This window comes from Choloepus didactylus, chromosome 4 (assembly GCF_015220235.1).
Source record: "Choloepus didactylus isolate mChoDid1 chromosome 4, mChoDid1.pri, whole genome shotgun sequence".
Classification (NCBI taxonomy): Eukaryota; Metazoa; Chordata; class Mammalia; order Pilosa; family Megalonychidae; genus Choloepus; species Choloepus didactylus.
This window is the reverse complement of record NC_051310.1, coordinates 105,581,813-105,608,529: the sequence shown is the minus strand read 5'-3', so window position 1 is coordinate 105,608,529 and position 26,717 is coordinate 105,581,813. Positions and strand designations below refer to the sequence as shown.

The 26,717-nt window shown below is 37.5% G+C and overlaps 1 protein-coding gene across 2 annotated transcripts in view; it reads left to right on the top strand.

Annotated features, from left to right (window-relative positions):
• Window positions 1–26,717, top strand: part of BBS4 (Bardet-Biedl syndrome 4) — a 64,093-nt gene that overhangs the window by 22,354 nt on the left and 15,022 nt on the right. Inside the window, exons 3-6 of one of the 2 annotated variants that reach the window (XM_037833490.1) lie at window positions 22,351–22,424; window positions 24,420–24,483; window positions 25,442–25,553; window positions 26,480–26,552. In XM_037833490.1, coding sequence (XP_037689418.1) covers window positions 22,351–22,424; window positions 24,420–24,483; window positions 25,442–25,553; window positions 26,480–26,552 — 323 coding nt within the window. Of the gene's footprint in view, window positions 1–22,350; window positions 22,425–24,419; window positions 24,484–25,441; window positions 25,554–26,151; window positions 26,171–26,479; window positions 26,553–26,717 lie in introns of those variants that run through there. The other variant, XM_037833491.1, reaches the window with a different exon arrangement.

The window sequence follows — 26,717 nt, the reverse complement described above, 5'->3', positions numbered from 1 at the left end:
GAGGAGAGGAATGGAATGGATTTTTTCCCCTTTAAGAGAAAACATGGCCTAGCCAACACCTTCATTTCAGACTTCTAGCCTCCAAAACTGTGAGACAATAAATTTCCATTGTTTAAGCCAACCAGTCTGTGGTACTTTGTTACAGCATCCCTAACAAACTAAGACAGAGGACTTTCTATGTCAGTAGGTAAAGATCATCTTGTTATTTTTAAATATAATATTTCATAGTATGGATATATTATAGTTTCTTGTGATAGAATTTAGGTTGTTTCTAATTTTTCCCCACTGTTTGCTATGACAGACATTCTTATACATGAGTCCTTGTGAATTGCTGGGGAAAAAGATACATACATTTTCAATTTTAGTAATTCTGCCAGGTTGCTCAATAAAATGATTATTTATATTCTTACTAGCAATATGGAATATGTACAACATTTCTTTCATTTTTTTAAATAATGTTCATAATATAAATTAAGGAATGTGGAATATAGGACTCTATGAAGGAAGTGTAATTCTTTTCAGATTGTGTTTTAGTTGGAAATTTATTGGCTTACAAAAGAGGAAATTCAGACTTAGAGTGGGCTCCAGGGTTGGTCCAATAACTCAATGACATTCTCAAGGCCTTAGTTTTCCTGCCTTTCTGTTCTGCTGCCTGCAGTGCCTGCCCTTTCCTTTATTATAGCTGCCAGTGGCATTCAGGCTCCATTTTTCCAATGCCAGAGATATGTCATGGCTTTGCATGGTGCTCTTTTAAAAATAAGAAAGCCTTTCCCCTCAGAACTTCCTAGGAATCATTTCTTTTCATTGGACCAAATTGATAGGCTTGCCAATCAGTGAACCAGCCAATAGACAAGGGAGATTACTGCAAATTAATCATCTGACACTAATGAATTTTGGAGAGTCAAAGATAATCATTACTGGTTGCAAAGCACAGAAAAACACATACGCAAGTGATGGGAATATAAGGATAAAGGAGCAAGTGAGGATGCACAGGCAACTCTCCCACAGTGTTTTAGAAGTTAGCAGCAATTCTGGCTTTCTACGGTTTCCATCATCATATGCTCATTCTATTTTTCTCTTTATGTTTAATCTGACTCTGCTTGTAATGCTGCTACTGAGTACTTCTACTTCCCTATGCCTTTTATGATGAAAACATTTTTATTTAAATAAAATTGTGTAAATATCTGAATAATAAATTGTATACTGTTCTGTGAATTGGTTGACCCTGAAAATAGAGTATCAGGAAATAGTTTGTTTTGATAAAACTTTGTTGTAATATTACTCCGTAACTTATCTTGAATTCTGATGTCAAAAGATGCTTCCAGTTAAGATGGTGCAGTAAACTCAAGCTTTGGGCAGTCCTTCTGCTCCAGATACAGAGCAATAATGGATAAAATGTGAGTAGAAAAAACAAAGACACAGGCTGGCTGAGCAAAATTTCTCTTGAGGCAAATAGGTTATTAACAAGGAGAGTGCTTTGTACAGAAAAAAGAAAGGATTGACGGTCTTTATTTAAAAAAAATGTGTATGGTTTTCTGATGAGGAAATCAATATATACTCATTTATAGAAATTTGAAAAAATATAGGGAAGTATAAAGAAAAGAGGAAAAAAAGTCACCGATAAGGATTAATGAACTTTAATTGACAAATTAAAAATTATATTTTGAACAAAAAGCTGTCACATCCCACTCTGTGAAACAGATTTCTTTTGAACTCTAGTTCAGGTTTTCTCATCTTTGACACTATTGAATTTTGGGCCAGGTAATTCTTTGTTGCAGAGGGCTCTCTCCTGTATTTTAGGATGCTTAGCAGCTTCTTCGGCCTCTCCCCACTAGATGCCAATAGTACCCCTCCCTGTTGTAACAATCAAACATGCCTCCAGATATTGCCAAATATTCCCTGGGGAGCAAAATTGCTCCTGGTTGAGAACCATTGCTGTGGTTAAATAGTATGACATATGGAAATAGAAGGCAGAAGTTGGAAAGTTTAACATGAAGAGATCACAGATTAGCAAGCAGAGAGACTTTATTTGAACAAGCAGTGGTCAAGAAATGTAATTTGACTGAGAAGTTCTGAGTTTGGATTTGGATATTGTCCCCTATCCTCTGTCCTCCCCTCCTCATCTTGAGAGACTCCTATCCTAGTTTGTCTCCTTAGTCTTGAAGGTGGGGGGTGTTAAGTTTGGAAGGGATAAACAACTCTTTACCTATGACTTTTGTCCAAATATGTCAGAATTTTTTTCAAGAAAAAGCGTTTTCTTACTTGGAATTGTTTATGAAAACTCAGTTTTGAGAAGAACATGGGGCTACATATGTCCTCTTTTTCCCCATGATGTCACCTCTGGTGACTTTCTTCTGGCTTTCAGTTGAAGACCTTACCCATCATTGAGGTGAGTGAATTGATTTACTTCATAGGTCTATCTCCTCCCTTGAAGGAGTCTCTCTTGAAGACCTTACATATTTTGGGATCCTTATAGCCCAGGATGAGTTATGTCCACAACCTAAGACAATATATTTACTACATGAGAAATTTCATTACAGCTTGAGGTCTGCTTTTAGAATATTTTTATATGTTAGTAATTCTTAAAAGATTTTAAAAGTTGTTGAAATTGGGAGTGTTACAATTATAGATATTCTGAAAATAAATGTCATTTTCTGTACTCTATATAATATCTTTTATAGACTAATTACTTTATGCATATAGTTCCTAGTAGTGATTTCATAGATTCATACTTTAACTTCATTAATGTTTTTCCCCTATGTTTTTGCTCTTATGTTCACAGAATTGTAGAATTAGAAGATAATTTAGATGGTACCTTGTTCAACCCACAATTCACCTGAAATCCACCCCACAGCATTTTTGATAAACAATGATCTAACCTCACTTCATCTACTGTGGTAGTAATTGTCTTTCATTGATTTGCTTTTTCCCCCCATTTTTAAAAATTGAGATATATTCATATACCATACAGTCATCCAAAGTATACAGTCAGTTGTTCGGAGTACCATCATAAAGTTGTGCATTCATCACCACAATCAATGTTGGAGCATTTTCATTACTCCAAACAAACAACAACAACAACAAAAAAAAACAGAATAAAAACTAAAGAACACCCAAACCATCCCATAACCTGTATTATTCATTTAATTTTTGTCCCCATTTTTCTACTCATCTGTCCATACACTGGATAAAGGGAGTGTGAGCCACAAGGTTTTCACAGTCACATGGTCACACTGTGTAAGCTTTGTAGTTACACAGTCATCTACAAGAATCAAGGTCACTGGGTTGCAGTTCAGCAGTTTCAGGTATTTCCTTCTAGCTGTTCCAATACATTAAATACTACAAAGGAATATCTACGTAACACATAAGAATAACCTCTAGAATGACCTCTTGACTTGATTAGGAATCTCTCAGCCACTGAAACTTTTATTTTGTTACATTTCTCTTCCCCCTTTTGGTCAGGAAGGCTTTCTCAATCCCACAATACCAGGACCAGGCTCATTCCTGGGAGTCATGTCCCATATTGCCTGGGAGATTTACAACTATGGGAGTCATGTGCCACATAGTGGGGAGGGCAGTGAATTTACCTGCAGAGTTGGCTTAGAGAGAGAGGCCACATCTGAGCAACAAAAGAGGTTCTCTGGGGTTGTCTCTTAGGCACAATTTTAAGTAGGTTAAGTAGGTTTAGCCTCTCCTTTGCAGTAAGAAGCTTCAGAAGGGCAAGCCCCAAGACCCAGGGTTCAGCCTATTAAATTGGTAGTCCCCAATGCTTGTGAGAGTATCAGTAATTTCCTAGTCCCTCAAGGGGGCTTTGCAAATACATTTTTATTCTCTGCCCACATTACTCTAGTATGTAAAGGGGCTTCACACTGTACCAACCAACTGGATCTCACTCCCTATTCAAAGTTCCATGTAATTATGGTGTGAACAAACTGACTATACAAGTTAAATTATATAGAGTGTTACAGAAAATAAAGATTTTGCACCAAATAAACATTTCTTCCTTTGGTCTCACATAGAAGTTGAAGTTTTAAAATACTGTCAGTATCATTCTTTACTGGTTTACCTTAGTCCTAAACAAGTCCATTTCGTTCATATCTCTAATTGAAGTCTGATCTCTTTTTCAGCTTCTTTAACATTTGGTATATGGGGTAATGCTGACATTTGCAGCTGCCGAACTCTTATGAAAGGCATAAAATTACTCTGGTTCTGCGTCTCAGGTGTCACACAGATACCCAAAGTTCCAGGGACTGACCCAATTATACACAAAGAGCTCAGCATCTCAGAATTTAGAAATAACCATTGCAACTCAGGAATAGATGCGACTACTATAAGAGCTTACAATCTAGGGAACTTTACCATAAGCCTTCCTCTGATAACCTGTGTTCTCAGTTTCAATTCTCAGGGTTTGCACATTGTAGTTAGTCTGTATTAATGAGGCATTATATTGTTTGTGTTTTCATTTCTGGTTTATTTCATTCAACATACATTCCTCAAGGTCCATTCACCTAGTTGCATACCTCACAACTTCATTCTTGTAGCTGCTCAGTATTCCATTGTTTGTATACACCACAGTTCGCCATTCTGTTCATCAGTTGATGTACTCTTAGGCCACCTCCATCCATTGTGAATTGTAAATACTGCCACCATAAACACCAATGTGCAGTATCCATTTGTGTTCCTACTCTCAGTTCTTCCAAGTCTATACCCAGTAATGGAGTTGCAGTACCATATGGCAATCCCATACTTAGCTTCTGTGGAACCACCACACTGCCCATACAATGGGCTGCGCCATTCTGTTTCCTCACCAACAGTGAATAGGTACATCCCTCTTTCTACATTTTCTCCAGCACTTGCATCCCTCTGTTTATTTTTTGCACAGTTTTATTCACACACCATATATTTCCTCCTAAGTAAACAATTAATGGATCCTGGTATAATCACATAGTTATGCATTCACCACCACAATCTACATGAGGACCAGAAAAAAAAAATGACGAATACAATTAAAAAAAGAAAAACAAAGTATACTAAACAGTTCAGACAGCATGACCACTACCAAGAATCCCACACCCCTCCTTTATATCCCCATGTTATAGACATTTAGCTTTGGTATATTGCCTTTGTTACAATTACTAGAAGGATATTACAATGTTATTGTTAACTATAGACTCTAGTTTGCATTGATTGTATTTTTTCCCCAGCACCATCCCATTTTCAACATCTTGCAAGTTGACATTCATTTGTTCTCCCTCATGTAAATACATTCTTATATTTGTACATTTAATCTCCATCATTGACCACTCTAGGTTTCACTAAGTTATACAGTCCCAGTCTTTATCTTCTATCCTTCCTTCTGGTGTCATATATGCCCCTAGCCTTCCTCTTTCAACCATACTCAGAGTCATCTTTGTTCAGTGTACTTACAATACTGTGCTACCATCACATAGTATTGTGTTATCCATTTCTAGATCTGTACAATCAATCCTTTTGAACATTCTGTACTCCGTCAGCATCAAATGCCTGATCTCTTTACTCTTTCTATGTCATGATAACCTGTGTAGACTTTTACTCCCTTACTGCTAGTCTTCATTTCTACTCTTCTCCAAAACTCTCTCTCCTGTCTTTTTCTATCTGTCTGTAGCAGTCCCTTTAGTATTTCTTGTAGAGGAGGTGTTCTGTTCACAAACTCTCTCAGTATCTGTTTATCTGTTAATATTTTAAACTCTCCCTCATTTTTTAAGGACAGGTTTGCCAGATATAGGCTTCTTGGGTGGCAATTTTTCTCAGTATCTTGAATATATCATACCACTGTCTTCTCAATTCCATGGTTTCTGCTCAGAGATCTGCACTTAGTCTTACTGAGCTTCCCTTGTATGTGATGGATCACTTTTCTCTTACTGCTTTCAGAATTATCTCTTTGTCTTTGACATTTGACATCTGATTAGTAAGTGTCTTGGAGTAGGTCTGTTTGGATCAATTCTGTTTGGGGTACGCCGCACTTCTTGGACCTGTAATTTTATGCCTTTCATAAGAGTTGGGAAGTTTTCATTGATTATTTCCTCTATTCTTTCTGCCCCCTTTCCCTTCTCTTCTCCTTCTGGGGCACCTATAACACATATATTTGTGTGCTTCATGTTGTCATTCAGTTCCCTGAGACCGTGCTTGTATTTTTCCATTCTTTTCCCTAGCTGTTCTTTTGTGTGTAGGATTTCATATGTTTTGTCCTCTAGTTCACTAACCCTTTCTTCTGCCTCTTCAAGTCTGCTGTTGTATGTCTCCATTGTATTTTTCATCAGTTCTATTTTGCCTTTCATTCCCATAAGTTCTGCCATTTGTTTTTTCAAACTTCCAAGTTCTTCTTCATGTTCACCCAGTGTCTTCTTTATAGCCTTCATCTCTTATGCTGTATCTTCCCTCCACTTGTTGATTTGATTTTTTTTTAATTGGCTTGGCTTTTTATTTTTTATTTTTTTTTATTTTGAAATAAATTCAAAGTTATATGAACAGTTGCAAAAACAATACTAGCCCCATACACAGAATTCCATCATACCCTGACCCTCCTCCCCCAATAGCTCAATCCACCAACTTTAACATGCTGTCACATTGCGATTTCTTTCCCTCCCTCCCTCTCTCCCTCCCTATCATCCATCATCTGTTGCTCTGTCTTCTGAACATATGAGAGTTAGCTGCACACATCCTTGAACATACACTATAATTCATGTATATACTTCCCATGAACAAGAACATTCTTTTATGCAATTCCATTAAGCGCAGCTAAGAAGTACAAGAGATTCAACAATGATACAAAGCTTACACTCTATATTTCCTTTTCCTTATGTCTCAACTGTGTCCCTTTGAGCCACCTGTCCTCTATCCTCCAATCCCATCCAAGTTCATCCTTAGCATTCAATTGTCATCTAGTTAGACTGGTTTTTTTTTTTTTTTTTCAGTTGTGGAAACATATATACAGCCTAAATCTTCCCATTCCACCCCCGCCCTAGCCTTCCATTAGTGGGATTAATCACATTTAGAAGGTTGTAATGCTCTTTCCCACCATCCATTACTAGAAATTTCCTAGCAACCCTACACTCATTTCTTAACTCCCCATTGCGCCTTCCCCCACTTCTCGTAACCCGTACTCTACTTTTCATCTCTATGGTCTTACTCTCTGATAATTTCTTTGTGTTTATTGTGGGGCTTAAAAGTAACCTCTTAAATCCATAACAATCTTGTTTTTCTTTGATGCCAACTTAACTTCAATAGGACGCATAAACTATGTTCCTATACTCCTCCATTCCCCCACCTTTGTATAGTTCTTGTCAAAAATTACATATTTTACATTAAGTCCAAAACCACTGATTTTGTCATTAGAGTTTGTGTATTTTATTTCATGTAGGAAGTAAATAGCGGAGTTAACAAATCAAAAATTATTGACTTCTATTTGTATTCCATTGTGTTCAGAGAATGTGCTTTGAATATATTCAATTGTTTTGTTTTTTGTTTTTTTGTTTTTTAATTTATTGAGGCTTGTTTTATGTCCCAGCATATGGTCAATTCTGGAGAAAGATCCATGATCACTAGAGAAAAATGTGTGTCCTGGTGATTTGGGATGTAAGGTTCTATATATGTTGGTTAAAATTCTCTATATCTCTCTCTCCTTTCTTTGTTTCTCTGTTGGTAGGGCTCCCTTTAGTATCTGAAGTAGGGCAGGTCTTTTATTGGCAAAGTCTCTCAGCATTTGTTTGTCTGTGAAAAATTTAAGCTCTCCCTCAAATCTGAAGGAGAGTTTTGCTGGATAAAGTATTCTTGCTTGGAAATTTTTCTCTCTCAGAATTTTAAATGTCATGCCACTGCCTTCTCGCCTCCATGGTGGCCGCTGAATAGTCACTACTTAGTCTTATGTTGTCTCCTTTGTATGTGGTGAATTGCTTTTCTCTTGCTGCTTTCAGAACTTGCTCCTTCTCTTCAGTATTTGACAGTCTGATCAGAATATGACTCGGAGTGGGTTTATTAGGATTTATTCTATTTGGAGTTTGCTGGGCATTTATGCTTTGTGTATTTATATTGTGTAGAAGTTTTGGAAAGTTTTCCCCAACAATTTGTTTGAATACTCTTTCTAGACCTTTACCCTTCTCTTCCCCTTCTGGGACACCAATGAGTCTTAAATTTGGACGTTATTTTCTCTATCGTATCCCTGAAATCCATTTTGATTTTTTCGATTTTTTTCTCCATTCTTTCTTTTCTTTCATTTTCTGTTCTGTGGTCCTCTAGGACACTGAGTCATTGTTCAATTTCCTCTAATCTTGTATTATGAGTATCCAGTCTTTTTAATTTGGCCAACAGTTTCTTTTATTTCCATAAGATCTGCTTTTTTAATTTACTCTTGCAATTTCTTCTTTGTGCTCTTCTAGGGGCTTCTTTATGTCCTTTATATCCTGTACCATGTTCTTCTTCATGCCCTTTATATCTTGTGCCATGCTCTCATTCTTTGATTGTAGTCCTTTGATTAATTGCACCAAGTACTGTGTCTCTTCTGATCCTTTGATTTGGGTGTTTGGGTTCTCCATATCATCTGTTTTTTTCATATGCTTTAAGATTTTCTGTTGTTTTTGGCCTCTTGGCATTTGCTTTGCTTGATAGGGTTCTTTCAAGTTGTAAAGAATACCAATCTCATTTTTCAGAACCACAGCTTGGTGGCGTACACTTTCTCTAACCAGCAGATGGCGTTTGCGAGTCACCTAGTCCCCTCAAGTCAGTTCTTCCCAACTTTGTCTTTGTGGTGTGTGGGGAAAATGATTCTTGTGGGGTTCAATTGGTGAACTCAGTTTGGGTGTGTTTTTGGTGCTGTCTGCCCTGTATGTGGGCGTGTGTCTGGGTGGTTAGGGAGGCGGGGCAGCTTTAATATTGAAACCTCCCAGGTGCTCCTGGAGATTCAAGGCTGTTGCAAGCATCTAAGTCTTCACTTCAGTTTTGCCCCAGATTTTCTCTTCCACTGACCCACAAGTCACTGGCATTGATATAGCGTCCCTGGGTTTTCTGAGCAGGCCCCTTTCTCAGCTGTGATCTTCCAATACCTCTGCTGAGAGAAGGCTGTGCTATGTCACAAGTGCACACCGTCCTTCAAGGGAAGCCCCGGGCCACCAGGCTGTGCAGGGGGGCTCCCAGCCTGATGCAATGATGGCTGAATGGGGCGTCTCAACCCTCCCCCACTTTTCGCACAGCTCCGCCTTCCCAGCTCCGGGACAACTAGCTGTGTCTGGACCCAAAGCCACTGTCCATGGTCGATATTGTGGCATGTGTGTGGTGCCATGGGATCACTCCCCATCACACTGCATTTCCTGGCGCAGCCCTGGGCTGTGGGTATGGCCCCGGGAAGGAGTATCTCCAGCCCGCTGGGGAGCCGGCTGCAAGCAGCACGGTTTCTTTCTCCTTTTGGCTCTCCCCTCTGCCCACCCCAGCCCTGAGGGAATCAGCAGCAGTCTATCCTCCATGCCAGACACCGAGAGGTTGGCACAGCCTGCTCCTGCTGTGCTTCATTGTGCGGTTCTCACCGTCGTAACTGCAGCCGCTCCTGGTTGTGGGTTTTTTTTTTTTGTTTTTTTTTTTTAAAAGAACTAGACCATCATCAAATGCCAACCCCCGGTTTCCCCACACCGCAGCATGGCTGCAGGACTTTCAGCCAGCTTACTCACTCGTTTCAGAATACAGACTCCTGGTTTCACCAAGTGTGGTTTTAGCAGACCTTGTCCAGCTGGTGCATCACTGAAACTGGTATTCTGGGTCACTTTCTGGTTTTTATCTAGTATTTTTCACGGAGGTGTTTTTTTGCCCTGTCTCACCTAGCCACCATCTTACGTTCTGATCTGTATAAATCTTAGGTACTCAGCTCTTGAATTTTTCCAGATACACACACACACTCATGTAGTCATCACTCAGATCAATTTAAATGTTTTCATTGCCCACAGAGTTCCCTTCCAGTCAGGTCCTTAGAGGCAACTACCATTCTAATTTCTGTCACTATAGATTAGTTGTGCCTGTGCTTGAACTTCATACAAGGGGAATCATACAGTATGTATGTACTATTTAGCTTTAGGCAACTTTTAGTCAACAAAATATTTTTGAGATCCATCCATGTTACGTGTGTATTAGTAATTTTTTCTTTTATTAATGCTGTCAAGAATTTCATTGTATGAATACCACAGTTTGTATGTCCATTCTCCTGTTTATATCTAAACACTGGAAACAATAAACATTGTGTTGTTTCCAGGGTTTAGATATATGAATAAAGCTGCTCTGAATATTCATTTACATGTCTTTTTGAGTGTGTGCATGGGGCATTTGTTTTCATTTTTCTTGGGTAAATACCTAGAGAGTGGAATTGTGGAGTCATATGTAAAGTGTATGTTTTAACTTTATAAGAAACTGCCAAATGGTTTTCCAAAGTAGTTGTACCATTTTACCCTCCCATCAGCAATATGTGAGAGTTCCTGTTGCTGTACATCTTTGACCATGTATTGACTGGTATTGCCAGTCTTTTTAATATGGGATATGCTGGTGGATGTCCTTATTGTGATGTTATTTTTCATTATCCTGATGACTTAAGATGTTGAATACCTTTTCATATGTTTATTGGCTATTTCTTTTGTGAAGTGCCTGCTCAAGGCTTTTGCCAGTTTTTAATTGAGTTATTTGTTATTGAGTTGTAGGAATTCTTTGTATATTCTGGATACAAGTCTTTTGTCTATTATGTGTATTGTGAATACTTTTCCCCAGCCTGTGGCTTGCCTTTTCACTTTCTTAATGCATCTTTTTTTCTTTTTTAATGCAATTTTATTGAGATATATTCAAACCATACAGTCTATCCAAAGTATACAGTCACTGGCTCACAGTATCATCACAGTTGTGCATTCGTCACCACAATCAATTTTAGAACATTTTCATTACTCTGGGGTGGTGAGGGGAGAAGAAACTCAAAATATCCCATACCCCTTAACCCCCGCTCCCATCATTTATCCCTAGCATTTGTGTGGTACATTTGTTGCTGTTGATGAAAGAATATTGATATATTACTGTTAACTGTAGTCCATCATTTGCAATAGGTGTGCTTTTCCCCATATACCACACTATTATTAACTCCTTGTAATAGTTTTATATATTTGTTCTAGTTCATGGAGGAAATTTTTTATATTTATACTGTTAATTATAGTCATCGTCCACCACAAGATTTACTGATTTATACAGTCCCATGTTTTAACCTCTGACTTTCCTTCTGGTGACATATATGACTCTAAACTTTCCCTGTCAACATTCACACATAATTCAGCACTGTTTATACTCCTAGTAAAGTGCTACTCTCACCTGTGTCCATTCCCACTCATTTAAATTCAACCTAGTTAAAAATTCTGCATATCTTAAGCAACTGCTCCCCATTTTCTAGCCTCATTCTATCTCCTGGTAACTTATATTCTAGATTCTGTCTGAGTTTACAAAGTATAATTAGCTCTATATTAGTGAGATCATAACAATATTTTTCCTTTTGTGTCTGACTTATTTCACTCAACATAATGTCCTCAGGATTCATCCATGTTGTTGCATGCTTCAGGACTTCATTCCTTCTCACAGCTATATAATATTCCATTGTGTATATATATATACCATATTTTGCTTATCCACTCATAGGCTGATGGACACTTGGATTGTTTCCATCTTTTGACAGTTGTGAATAGTGCCGCTGTGAACGTTGGTATGCAAATGTCTGTTTCCCAGCTTTCAGTTCTTCTGGGTATATTACCAGGTAGTGGGATTGCCACATCATAGTGTAACTATATACTTTACTTTCTGAGGAACCACCAAACCATCTTCCACAGCAGCTGTACCATTTTACAGTCCCACCAGCAGTGAATAAGTATTCCTATTTTTCCACACCCTCTCCAGCACTTAAACAAGTGGCTTGTTTAATAGTGGCCATTCTAATAGGTGTGAAATGATATCTCATTGTGGTTTTGATTTGCATTTCCCTAATAGCTAGTGAAGATGAGCATCTTTTCATGTGCCTTTTTGCCATTTGTATTTCCTCACTGGAAAAATGTTCATGTCTTTTGCCCATTTTAAAATTGGGCCATTTGTCTTTTTATTGTTGAGTTGTAGGATTTCTTTGTATATTCTGGATATCAAACCCTTATCAAATATGTGGTTTCCAAATATTTTCTCCCTTTGAGTTGGCTGCCTTTTCACCCTTTTGACAAAGTCCTTTGAATACTTGAAAGTATTCAGTTTTGAGGAGGTCCCATTTATCTATTTTTTCTTTAATTGCTTGTGCTTTAGGTGTAAGTTCTAGGAAACTACCACCTGTCATGGATCTTGAATGTTTCCCTACATTTTCTTCTAGGAGTTTTATGGTGCTGTCTCTTATATTTAGGTCTTTGATCCATTTTGAGTTAATTTTTGTATAGGGAGAAAGATAGGGTCCTCTTTCATTCCTTTGAATATGGATATCCAGTTCTCCCAGCACCATTTATTGAAGCACAAGAGTTGAGTGTACTTGGGAGTTAATGCATCTTTTGATGATCAGAAGTTTTAATTTTGATGAAGGCTAATTTATTATTTTTCCTTTATGGGTAATGCCTTTTGTGTCTTGTCTAGGACCTTTAACCCTGACCAAGTTGGTGCCAACTCTCCCTGGTTGTAATACCACATTGGTGTTGTGGAAATTAATTTTTTTTTTATGAGGAGGTGTTTAATTTGGTTCTATCAGTAATTTTTGTTGTTTTTTTTTTTGTTGTTGTTGTTTTATCAGTAACTTTGATACATTTTTATTGAAATATAGTACCTATACAGAAAAGTGCACAAATCGTAAGTGTACAGCTCCATAGATTTTTACAAAGTGAACCTACCCATGTAATCACCATCTGAATAACATAAACATTACCAACTTTGTGGGTTTTGTTTTTTTTTTTTTCATTTTTTAAGCAGTGATTTTATTTTTTTATTTTTTTTAAATTCCATTTTATTGAGATATATTCACACACCATGCAGTCATACAAAGCATACAGTCAGTTGTTCATGGTACCATTATATTTGTGTGCTTATCACCAAAATTAATTTTTGAACACTTTCATTACCACATACACAAAAATAATAAGAATAAAAATTAAAGTGGAAAAAAAAGAACAATTAAAGTAAAAAAGAACACTGGGTGCCCCCCCCCATTTTTCTATTCATCCATCCATACACTGGACAAAGGGGAGTGTGGCCCATATGGCTTTCCCAATAACATTGTCACCCCTCCTAAGCTACATTTTTATACAACGTCTTCAAGATTCAAGGGTTCTTGGTTGTAGTTTGATAGTTTCAGTTATTTACTGCTAGCTATTCCAATTCATTAGAACCTAAAAAGAGTTGTCTATATTGTGCATAAGAATGCCCACCAGAGTGACCTCTCGGTTCCTTTTGGAATCTCTCTGCCTCTGAAGCTTATTTCATTTCCTTTCACATCACCCTTTTGGTCAAGAAGGTGTTTCCATCCCACAATGCTGGGTCTAGATTCCTCCCCGGGAGTCATATCCCACGCTGCCAGAGAGATTTACACCCCTGGGTGTCAGATCCCACGTAGTGGGGAGGGCAGTGATTTCACCTGCCAAGTTGGCTTAGCTAGAGAGAGAGGGCCACATCTGAGCAACAAAGAGACATTCGGGAGGAGACTCTTAGGCACAATTTTAGGCAGGCCTTGCCTCTCCTTTGCAGCAACAGTCTTCCCAAGGGCAAGTCCCATGATAGAGGGCTCAGCCCATCAAACCACCAGTCCCCTATGTCTGTGAGCACATCAGCAACCATCAAGATGGGGAAGCCCAACACCCCTGCGTTCGCCACCAGCTCCTCAGGGGGGCTCTGCATATTTTTTTCATTGTTTTTGTTTTTGTTTTTTTAATTAACTTTTTAAAAAAATTAACTATTAACTATATAAAAAAAATTAAAAAAAATACATTAAAAAAAATTTCAAACAAACCATAACAAGGGAGTAAGAAAAAGACAACTAACCTAAAATAACTACTTCACTTCCAACATGTTCCTACTCTACCCCAAGAAAATAACCTAATTTAGCATCACTGGTTTTTAATTTTTTGATAAAGCTAAAAAACAAAACAAAAAACAAACAAAAAATCACCAGCATCCCAGAGGCTTCCCTAATGCCCTTTCCTATTCATTAACCACTCCTCCCAAAGGTGGTTACTTGTATCTAACTTCTATCATATGGAGTAGTTGTTCCTGCTTTCAAACTTAATATAAATGGTATCTTACTATATGTACTGTTTTATGTACTTGGCTTCTTTTCTTAAAATTATCCATGTGGTTACATATGGGTTGTAGGTTTTTTTCTTTCCCATTGTTATATAGTATTCCATTGTTGGGCTCTACCACAATTTATTCATTTTACTCTTTTTTTGACATTTAATTTTTAGTTTATTCCTTCAGTTTTGTAAGAACAGAGATCAAACTTTATAGTGTTTTAATGCTGATGTTCAGACTTCTCAATGAATCTAATTTTGAAATGTTTCTTTATGAGGTTGATAACTGTCTTTGAAATTGTTCACCGAGCAATTAAATAGTTTTGTCCTTACACAAGATAAAGTAATTGTTCTGGTTTGCTAATGCTGCTGTTATGCAAAATACCAGAAAAGGATTGGCATTTATAAAGGGGGTTTATTTGGTTACAAGGTTACAGTCTTAAGGCCATAAAGTGTCCAAGGTTAGGCATCAACAATAGGGTACCTTCAGTGAAGGATGGCCGTCGGTGTCTGGAAAACCTCTGTTAGCTCGGAAGGGACGTGGCTGGTGTCCGCTTGCTTCCAGGTTGTGTTTCAAAATGGCTTTCTCCAAAATGTTGCTTTTGGGGCATTTTGTCCTCTCTTAGCTGCAGCTCCTCTTCAAAATGTCACTCTCAGTTGCTCTCCAAAATGTCACACACAGCTGCTCTTTGTGTGGGCCTGTGTGGCTCTTTTTAAAGTACTCCAGTGATCCAATAAAGACCCACTCTGAATGGGTGGGGTCAACACCTCCATAGAAATAATCCAGTGAAAGGTCTTGCCCACAGTTGTTTGAGTCACATCTCCATGGAAACACCAAACCAATAGGTTCCAACCTAATGAGCACTAATATGTCTGCCTCCACTAGACTGCATCAAAGATAATGGCATTTGGGGGCCATAATACATCCAAACCAGCACAGTAATATTTAATTACTGCTATAAGTCAAATATTCATAATTTCTCCAGTTTCAATCTGAATGTTTAATTTGAAGTGACAAATTTGGGTTATAGTACCAGATTTTCTAATTAGTTATATGGCCCTAGACAAGCCCTTTTAGGTCCTTGCCTTCACTCATATCAAACAGGGATAATAATACCTTTTTTAGACTTACCTTATAGGTAAGCAGACATAAGATTTATATGAAAACATTTTGTTAAAGTCACCAAACGTAAGGTGAAATATGTAGTTTTATCATATTAACCATTTTCTAATATTTGGTTGACATTTTTATAATTTAATAAAATAAAGATGCATGTTTTTAGAACCACAAAATTCAACACTTTTACAAGGTGAATTAAAATAGTAAAGCTAATTCTAATTAGTAAATCCACCCATGTTCTCATTTAATTATATTAAATAATTATAAAAATAGGTAAAATTTCATGAAAATAATTCCTGTTTATTCTAGTTTAGGAGTTCTTGCCCATATCAATGGACAGGCTGGCATCAGCCACTGATTCAGATACTTGAACAGTCATGTGGTCCATAGACTTTGTCAAAAAGATTTGGCATCCCATCTGTGATGTGTCTGTTAGTCCAAAAGGCAGATCAAGCATGTCATTCTCCTCATCAGTGATTGCTTGTCTATTCTCAAATACGTGTTCTTCAAAGTTGAGGTGACAGAGCAGGCCAAGGTTCCCTCAAATGCACCAAAACCATCAATGTATATTATTTCATCCACAACATCTAGCAGAGATTTAACAACTTTTCTTGGTTGTTAATGTTCACCATCAAGGTGATGCCTTTATTGGGCAATGCCAGGACGTACCCCTTCCTGAGGAAGGATTTTCCAAAAGACAAAAACTATTGACCTGCTGGGGCTTTCTGAGAAAATGGAACAATGGAATGCACCCTACAGAACTGCAGATAAAGTGTGATAAAACAGTTTCGGTCCAGTGGAGATTGGACATACCATACTAACCGATGTATATCTGCTCCTCACTCTATAAGACCACCCCCCAATGTAAAATTGAAACTTAACATCAGCCAATCAGAACATTTCCTTGCTTGCATCTGCAATTGCCCTATATATACTTCCTCTTTCCACCCTCTTGGTAGAGCTCCTTTCTGCTTGCTATCACTCAATAAATTTGTGAGATCCTAAATTGCATGAAGAGTTTTTCTTTTAACAATGGGTTATAAAGTGGAGCTTTATTTGGTATGAGGAAATTAACATTTATTGAATAGCAACTTTGAGATTTTTAAAAAAAATTTTCCAGTGAAAATTATATGGGGAAATATAGGGGCTCAGAGAAGTTAAATAACTTGCCTTCAGTTCCGTAGAAAGCTAGTGCTGAATAAAAATTGGAATTCTATATAAAAAACTTTTTTGTGCTACATGTCTGCTAGCCCCGGAAAAGATCTTTTAGCCAAGAAGGCTTCATTTATACTGTATTTATTAAAAGCCTTAGTCATTTAAGAAAGATTTTCAACTAAAGAGTCAAACCATAATGATTTCCTGCTTAGCCTTCAGTAGCCAGGAACTACTATTCCCTAGCATTAGTAGAAGTTTAATGTAAAGGTTTGTTTGAAGTAGGGCCATTCCTAGTAGAACTTAACCCCTAGGGCAAATCACAGGGGAGAAGCAGTATTGGAATGTCATGTTTATCCGCTTATGGAATTGTTTAGAATATAAATCTGGCGCATCCTTGGAGGGGAAAAGAAGGGGAAGAGATGTCACAGAAGCTTAGAATGGGCGCAGGAGAAGAGAAGCAACAGGAGGGTATTGTTGCCAGGTAGCCAGCCTTCCACCTCCATTGCCTTGGTGATGGTGAGAGCGGCAGAGTGGGACCTGGGGCTATGAGCTAGATGTTTTTTACACTCAGCTGAAGACATTACCTTGTTTAAGCTCATCAGCTGGTCCCTTGACCTCTGTGGTAATATTGGCCCCTATAAAATAGGGGGAGTCCTACCTTGCATTTACATATCTTACTTCTTTGGAGGATCTTGCAAATAGGTAATTCTTGTAATACCTGAAAAAAAGCATATAAGAACTAGGATCCCTGTTTGCAGGGGAGTTGGAGTGAGCAGGCAATGATTTGGAATACAAGAAATTCAACTTATAGATTTACAGGTTAAGTTCTAATTGTAAATTCAGAATTGATAGAATCTAAGGGTTTCTAAGATATCCAGAATTCCCTTATCTTTGAGAGTAACTAAAGAATAATGATAATAAAAGTAACAGCAACAACAATGGCTAACACCTCTTTAGTGCTTACTGTGTACCAGGCACTATTTGAACCTCTTATATATATAAAGTCATTCAATCCTTAGAGTTCTATGAGGATGTGTATATTATTCCCTGACTCTTTTTTTAAAAAAAATTCTAACCTCCCAGCCCTGTACTCCCTATCCTTCTTCTCTGCTTTATTTTTCTTCATAGAAAAGTATCACAAATATAAATATAACTTAAAATGAATTAAGTTTATAATGTCAATCCTTTCTGCTAGCACTCCCTGCCCTATCTTGCTACACAGGCTGATTATAAACTTTGTAAAACAGAAAGTCAGTTCTCTTCACCTCCGTATCCCAGTGCCTAGAACAGTGCCTGGCACATTGTAGCCTCATTAAATATTTGTTGAATGAATGAATGAGTCTCCACTTTACGGATGAGGGAATTGTAAATTTTCTACAGTCACACAACTGGTAATAGGACAATGATCAAGCACTGGAAAGGTCTCTGAAGTCTTTGATGAAGCAAAAATTCTTTTAGCTTTTAGATAGACCATATCTCCAGAATGTGAAGTTAAACTTTAATGCTTTGATTTGCTAGTGTTTTCCCTTCTTCTAACCCTATGGCTGCATTTTTTGAGCCCTTGGGACCTTGAGCTATCTTACAAAAATTTTTTTTTTCCTCCATTTTACACCCACGGAACACAAAAAAATTTTATTGTTAGATTTTAATAACAGGCAAGACTTGGAAATTTCCATTTATACATTTTCTTTTTAATGTAATAGAAGCAATGGTGCTTTGCGATATTGTAATGTCAAAAGGGTTCAGTGCCTCCTTCTCTTTTACCCATTCCCTTCAGTGGGTAGGCAGCAGAGGCGGTAGGCCATAGAATTGAGAATTGTTCCAAGATTATTCGGTCAGCTTTTTATTTGCCACCAGGGCTATTCATCACAGTGTGCTTCTTTACCCACTTTACACACACACATGCATGCATGCACACACATACACACACACAACCACACCCCTGGCTTTAATCTAGGTGATTTGTGTGGCTTTCCACAGGAAATTTAACTTGAAGTGGTTTAGCAGAACGTGAATGGCTAAGATCTGATGATAGGTGGGGGCTTGGGGCAGAGACGGAAGAAAAGAAAAGTCAGAAGAATCTCAGATAGGCCCTTGCTGACTAGAAGAAGAGAATGTGGGTAATAGGAAGGTGAAGAGTCAATTACTTAAAATAACTTTTTTTTCCTTCTCCTGGCATATAGAATCATATCCATACTTTCAGTTATAATTTCATTTTATAAAATTCCACTAGTGTTTCCTGTTTTGGGGAAGTAATGAGGAGTATTCTTTTTTTTTCCCTTTTGAAAATTGAGGTGGAATCAACCTAACATAAAACTATCTTCTTTAAAGTGTACAATTCACTGACATTTAGTGCATTCACAATGTTGTGCAATCACCACCTCTGTCTAGATTCAAAACATTTTCATCACCCCAAAAGGAAGCCCCATACCCATGAAACAATTTGCTCTACACCCCCCACCCCCCTGCAGCCCCCCCCCCAACCCCCAGTCCCTGGCAACCACCAATCTGTGTTCCATCTCTATGGATTTTTCTATTCTGGATATTTCATATAAAAGGAATCAATACAATGTATAACCTTTTGTGTCTGGCTTCTTTCACATGGCATAAAGTTTTCAAGTTCCATCAGGTTGTACCATGTATCAGTATTTCATTCCTTTTCATGGCTAAATACTATTCCATTGAATGTATATAATACAATTTGTTTATCCATTCATCTATTGATGGACATTTGGGCTGTTTCCACCTGTTCTAGTTTGCTAATGCTGCTGGAATGCAAAACACCAGAGATGGATTGGCTTTTATAAAGGGGGTTTATTTGGTTACACACTTACAGTCTTAAGGCCATAAAGTGTCTAAGGTAACAGATCAGCAATCGGGTACCTTCACTAGAGGATGGCCAGTGGTGTCTGGAAAACCTCTGTTAGCTGGGAAGGCATGTGGCTGGCGTCTGCTCCAAAGTTCTGGTTTCAAAATGGCTTTCTCCCAGGATGTTTGTCTAGGCTGCAGTTCCTCAAAAATGTCACTCTTAGTTGCACTTGGGGTATCTGTCCTCTCTAAGCTTCTCTGGAGCAAGAGTCTGCTTCCAATGGCCGTCTTCAAACTGTCTCTTATCTGCAGCTCCTGTGCTTTCTTCAAAGTGTCCCTCTTGGCTGTAGCTCCTCTTCAAAATGTCACTCACAGCTGCACCAAGTTCCCTCTGCCCATCAGCTCATTTATATGGCTCCACTGATCAAGGCCCACCCAATGGGCAGGCCAACACTCTATGGAAATTATCCAATTAGAGTCATCACCCACAGTTGGGTGGGGCGCATCTCCACAGAGACACTCAAAGAACTGCAATCTAATCAACACTGATAACGTCTGCCCACACAAGATTACATCAAAGATAATGGCGTTTGGGGGACACAATATATTCAAACTGGCACACCACCTTTTGTCTATTGTGAACTGTGCTGGTTTGAACATGCATATACAGGTATTTGTTTGAATACGTTTTCCATTCTCTTGGGTATATATCTAGGCATGGAATTGCTAGGTCATATGGTAAATTCTCTGTTTAACTTTTTGAGAAAACTGCAAACTGTTTTCCACAATGGCTGAACCTTTTTACATACCTACCAGCAATGTACAAAGGTTTGAATTTCTCTGCATCTTTGCTAATGCTTATTTTCTTTTTCTTTTTAATTTAATTTCATTTTATGATAGCCATCCTAGTAGGTATAAAGTTGTATCTTGTGTTTTTAATTTGCATTTCCCTGATGACTAATGATGTTGAGCATCTTTTCATGTGCTTGTTGGCCATTTAATGTTTTCTTTGGAGAAATGTCTATTCAGGTTCTTTGCCCTTTTTTTTTTTTTTTTTTTTTTTTTTTTTTTTACTATTAAAGCAGTTTTATTCACACACCATACAATCCACCCAATGTGTACCATCAATGGCTCTCAGTATAGTCACGGAGTCATGCTTTCATCATCTCAATCAATTTTAGAACATTTTCATTGCATCAAAAAGAGAAACCCCAAAACCCTTATCCCCACCCCACCCCCCATTATTGATACTTAGCATTAGGTGGTACCTTTGTTACAGTTGATGGAAGAATATTATATTACTGTAAACTATAGACCATAGTTTGCAATAGGCACATTTTTTTCCGTATACCACCCTATTATTAACACCTTGTAATAGTGACATATATTTGTTCTAGTTCATGAAAGAACATTCTTAAATTTGTACTGTTAACCACCTTTATCATCCACAGTAGGGTTCACTATGTTATACAGTCCCATGTTTCATCCTCTAGCTTTCCTTCTAATGACATACACAACTCTAAACTTCCCCTTTCAACCACAAACCATGCACATGATTCAGTGCTGTTAATTACACTCACAATTATGTGTTTGCCCATTTTTTAATCGGGTTGTCTTTTTATTGTTGTGTTGTAAGAGTTCTTTATATATTCTGGATACTAGACCTTTATTAGATATATGATTTACAAATAGTTTCTCCCATTCTGTAGGTGTTGTCCTTTCATTTTCTTAATAATGTCCTTTGCACAAAGGTTTTTAATTTTGATGAAGTCCAGTTTATCTGATATTTCTTTTGTTGCTCATGCTTTTGTTGTCATATATAAAAATACATTGCCAAATCTAAGATCATAAAGATTTACCCCTGTGTTTTCTTCTAAGAGTTTTATAGTTTTAGCTCTTATTTTTAGGTTACTGGTGGAGCATTACTTTTTAATCTTTGTGTTCAGGCAACATTAACTCTCTGGGTCATGGTAAGCTTTATTCCTTCCTATCTTATGGATATATAAATCTTACTTTTTCTGTTGGTTCTTTCTTCTAAGGTTCTGGAACATTTCCCTCTTCCCCTGCCCCCGCTCTACCCTTTCATTTACATTTTTAAAATATCCCAAACATAAAGTACAGAAAATAAGATAAACACCTATGTACCCATTGACCAGATTTAATGAATAAAAACATTTAACCATGTTTACTTTAGAGTTTTTTTATTTTTTAAGAAACCAAACATTGGAGAAAGAGTTGAAATCTCCTTCTTGTCTTTTCCTAATCCCATTCCTCCCTTTTCCTTCCTTGAGGTCACCATTGTTTTGAGGTCGGTGTGGATCCTTCTTACCCTTGTTAGCATAGAAAAGTAATTTCTTAATGAATTTTTACCTGTATTTTAAACTCTGGAATTGCAGTGGGCAAGCAACTTGTTTTATGGTCTCAATATCATGAGTCATTTTCAGTGACACAGATTTTTTTCATTGTTGTCTTCTTAATTCCTGGGCAACAGTATAACGTTTCACGTTTGAGCTATTTCTAAAAATTGTGTTAACCGTTTAAAATACTTTTTGGTACTCTCATCTATCCTGATTTGATATTATATTATATATATTTTGTTAATAATATTCCTGAACTCCCCTTTACAAAGTCTGCCTATTCACTGCCTATAGCCAGGGAACAGGAGAAGGAGAGGAAGAAGAGACAAAGAATGATTTTAGATTTTCCAGACCAAGTTATCACTTTGAGAAACTGACATAAGCTACAGTATCTCATGGGAAGTGTATAGTCAATGTGTAATAGGACAAGTATCTCTTGGTTTAACCATCTATACATTTTTGATGCGCCGTAATATACTCTTGGTCAACAGCATGAAGAATTTAATGTGATATTGCAATATGCTTTTTGTTAGTTGAGATTTGAGGACCATTCTAAAGTTAAAAGAAAAAATCTAACAGTGCCTTTGTTGCTTGTTTTGTCAAAATATGCTACCGACTCCAGAGTTTCCTATTTTAGAGAAGCAGAACTGGTTGATACATCTCCATTATATCCAGAAGGATTATGAAGCATGCAAGGTGAGAGACTACAATGATAAAGAAAATAAAATGCAGGCTGTTGAGTAAGCAACTAAAAGTGTCTGTCACACACAGTTTGTGACAGTTTATATCCCACTAATAATGTATAAATTCCTGTTTCCCCACACTTACTGTATTAGTTAGCTTTTGCTATGATAATGCTGCTTAACAAACTCAAATTTTCAGTATCCCCAACAGTAGACATGATTTATTGTTCATGGGTCTCCAGATTGGCTATGGGTTGGCTGGGTTTGATTCCAGGCTATCGGTCAGGTTCATGTGTGATCTATGTGTCTTTTTGTTTGAAGACCAGGCTGAAGGAGCAGCCACTCTCTGGGACGTGTTGGTCTTATGGTGGAGAGCAGATGTTCAACACTGTATTTAACTTTTTGATCTTTGGATAGGTGAAAAATGATATTTCACTCAGTTTTATTTTATATTTCTCTTATGGGTGAGGTTGGTCATCATTCATGTATTAAAAATCAATTTGTCTTTAAAGATTAAAAAACTATATCTTTGATAATATACCACATATGTTATAATGTTATATACTTACTGGCAGATAGTAGTATTAACAGGCAAAATATACATTTGGTATTGGCTTTTTTGGCATTCAGAGCTTTGTAATGCTTCTAAGATTGTGGGTTTTTTATTTATACCTGTGGCTTTTATACTTATAGCACTGCACAGAACTGGCAACATTTAGTCCCAGTATGAGTTTTGAAAGCATCTCTTCCTTTTCCTTCTGTATTACCTTTTCTGATTTCACTTTTGCTTTTTTGACCACTTCTCAGTTTCCTTTTTGGCTTTTCTTCTTCTGCTTATTTCTGAAGAGTTGGGGATGTTCCCAGGATCCTATCCTGGACCGCTTCTTCTGCTCATTCTGCATACCTCCTGATTTCCAGACCCATTTGAATGCCTCACAAGCATTTCAAATTCACCTTTTCTGTAGTGGAATTTATCCACTTCTTTTCCAAACCTATTCCTTCTTCTCTTCCCCATCTCAGGGATGGGGTACCATCATTCATCCAGTTGTCCATGTTAGAATTCCCTGATTCCTTTCTCCTTGATATAGGTAATCAAGTTCTGGAGATTCTTCTTCTCTTACTGTACTATCTCTTGAAATCTTTTTCCTCTTCCCATGTGTTAGTCAGTCCCTATTATTTTTATTTAAATTACCACAAGAAGTCTTCTACCATCCTCCTTGCCTCTAAACTTACCTCCTTTTAATCTACTTTCAACAGTGCTCCAAAAATGATTTTTCCATAGAGCCAGCAGGATTAGGTTACATCCTGCTTAAAACCCACCAGTGGTTTCACATTGCTCTCAAACTTTTTAGCCTAGCATTTGAAGCTCTTCTGTATCTGACTCTCTTGGACAGCTCAGCTTCTCTTCCACTACCTGCCAACACAGGGTTTGAAACTGTTTACTCTGGAAAGCCTTCTCTGATTTTCCAGGTTGGAATCAGATAGTTGCCCTCTGGGCTCCTTTAGCACCCTGGGCTTAGCCCATCATAGTAGGAAGGCAGAGCCCTGGGTTTGCTTATCAGAAAGTCCCTAACGTCTACAGTGTTGTTTGGAAATCTTTTCATATTTTCTGAGTGTGCTTAATTAGATTCCAGGCAGGGGCTAGCAAACTTCTGTATAAGGGACCAGATAAACATTTTAGGCTTTGCAGGCCACATATGATCTCTGCTGCATATTCTTCTTCTTCTTTTCTGTAATCCTTTACAAATATAAAAAGCTTTCTTAGTTTGGGAGCTGTACAAAAACAGGCCATGTGTCAGATTTGGCCCACAGGCTATAGTTTTGCCGACCCCTGTTCTAGAATAATTAATCCTAAAGAGAGATTGAGATTTAAAAAAAAAAATTATAAATGAATGACTTTATTAGTTATTATTAGTATCTAGGTTTCTTACATATGTCCTTTGTCCATGTCTGCCTTTTCTTAAAGACACTTAACCACTACTCAAAAATATTTTTCTTCCTCTTTCAGGCTGTTATCAAAGAAGAGCTTCATGAGACTCAGGGGTTGTGTGAATATGCTATCTATGTCCAAGGTAAGACATATATTTCTTCTCTTCTTATGCCTACTTTGCCTAGCTTCTTGAAGGACAGCAAACAGCTTATGAAAATTCAAATACATATTCCATAAAGGTCTTAGTATTCTCTTTTTTTGAAATATTCATTAGAAACCAAATATAGGAACCATTGACTCTTTAGTAGCATCCTTACTTTTTCCAGGAACTTGCTTTTAGACTCTTTGGTGTAAACAAATGATCTTTGTTTACTATTCATTGCCTTTGTAGTCACCAAACTAATATATAACTTTCTGACATAATTGGTAAGATATTGACACATTTAGGACATCATGGCCAATAAAAAAAGTTCTTCTAATCCAAGTGTCACAAGTTCTGGACTTTCAGTGCCCAATAATAACAATAACATTTAAGCATGTATATCCTTCTGAAAACTTTGGCCTAGGAAAAATTCTTAGTTCTGACTGGAAAAATTGCTATACTGAAAACCGAAGTCTAAACTATTCTTTGCCAGAATCTCCTTCTTGGACTTGTAGTATTGGTTCTACTTACCCATTTGGGAGTTCTCTGAAAACTATCAGATGGAAGTCTGAATTATCATGATAAATAGCACATCTGATGGAGAAGCACAAAGAAGCCTGGCCCTTGTAGCTGCAGGCTCACACATCAGAATTTATGTGATGATTTGCAAGGCACCCAGTTATCTCTGTGGTGGATGCTGGCAATGGAGAAGTTAGATAGGTTTGAGCTACCTTATTTTAAAAGAGGGTTAGCTTGTCAGCAACTTTACTGCTTGTTTCAAGTGGCACTTTGCATAGATAACCTATCTGAAGTCATATCTGATTCATGAAAGATAAAGTTTTCCATAGGGTTCCTTTCATATTATTTCCCACCTCTCTCTTCTTCAGTTTTTCTGATGCCAGGGCTCCTTTCTTCCCAGGACATAGTTTCATTTTCTTTGTTTTCTGTTTCTTGGCAGCATTGATATTTCGCCTGGAAGGAAATATCCAAGAATCTCTAGAACTGTTTCAGACATGTGCTATTCTCAGCCCTCAGTGTGCTGACAATCTCAAGCAGGTGGCCAGATCTTTGTGAGTATTGGCAGCCGGGGGGCCCTGGGGTCCACACTGACAGCAGTGTGAAATGTACTCTCAGGCAGAGGCTGCTGCTGGGGCCTGATTAGTTGATATAGAAGGCACTGTGGCTTAGTAGATATTTTGGATTCACTTTTAAGAGTGTGGATTAATTTGAAATTTAGTGTTAAGGAACTGAGTATTTCAAACACTGTATATTCTAGTTTGATGGGGAAACACTGATACTATTTATCATGTAAATAATGGCATTTTGTGCTCTGTGTCCCCTAATCATATTGGAAACCAGTGAATTTTTCTCATCTGCTGTTCTAACACTTAGCATAATACTTGACACACAATAAGTTTTCTGTAAGTGTTTGTTTAATGAATGCCCTGAAGGCTCCTAGATGCAGACAACCTCCAGAGTCTTTATAAGCTATTACCCTTTCCAGAGTAGTGAAGTGGAAATCATCTCTACTTGCTTACCTGTGTTGTCATACCTGTTTTGTCTTCTGCAGAGAGTGCCTGTTTTCCTTTTTCTTTCCAAACTCATGATCCAATATCAAGGAAAGAGATTTAGGCTTGAGAGAGGACATGTACCTAATGGATGATGATGCCAGTTATTGCTTAACATGGTATATAATTGGCTTCTTTCTTTTTTGGTCTACATTTGTGGTATATTGTCGGGGAAAACATTGCAGAAGACTTTTCACTGTAATGTGTAAAATGGGATCCAGGTCCTGGAACAGCTGCCAATGCAGTCTCTACCAAGAGAACCTCTGCTTTTTTTGATGCACAGGAGCTTTGCTGGCCAAACTAGCATAACCGGCTCATAGGGAAGAGGTTTCCAAGATTCCCTGCTGAATGGAATATGAGTTTATGGGGGGCTCTGGGGTTTAGTCTTATAAGGGCTTTTAATTATGGAAAATGTACTTATTCCACAGATTTCTTTTGGGAAAACACAAAGCTGCCATCGAAGTATATAACGAAGCAGCTAAACTTAACCAGAAAGATTGGGTAAGCAGGGAACTTGAATTTTTTTCTTATTAGTAAACATGCTGGTGGTTCCATTTATCATATGGCTGTCTTATGTTATTATTACTGAGTTATTACTTGCCAAATGTCTTGATTTTATCCTCATACTTGATTGGTGATTTGGCTAGGTAAAGGGTTAAAAATCAT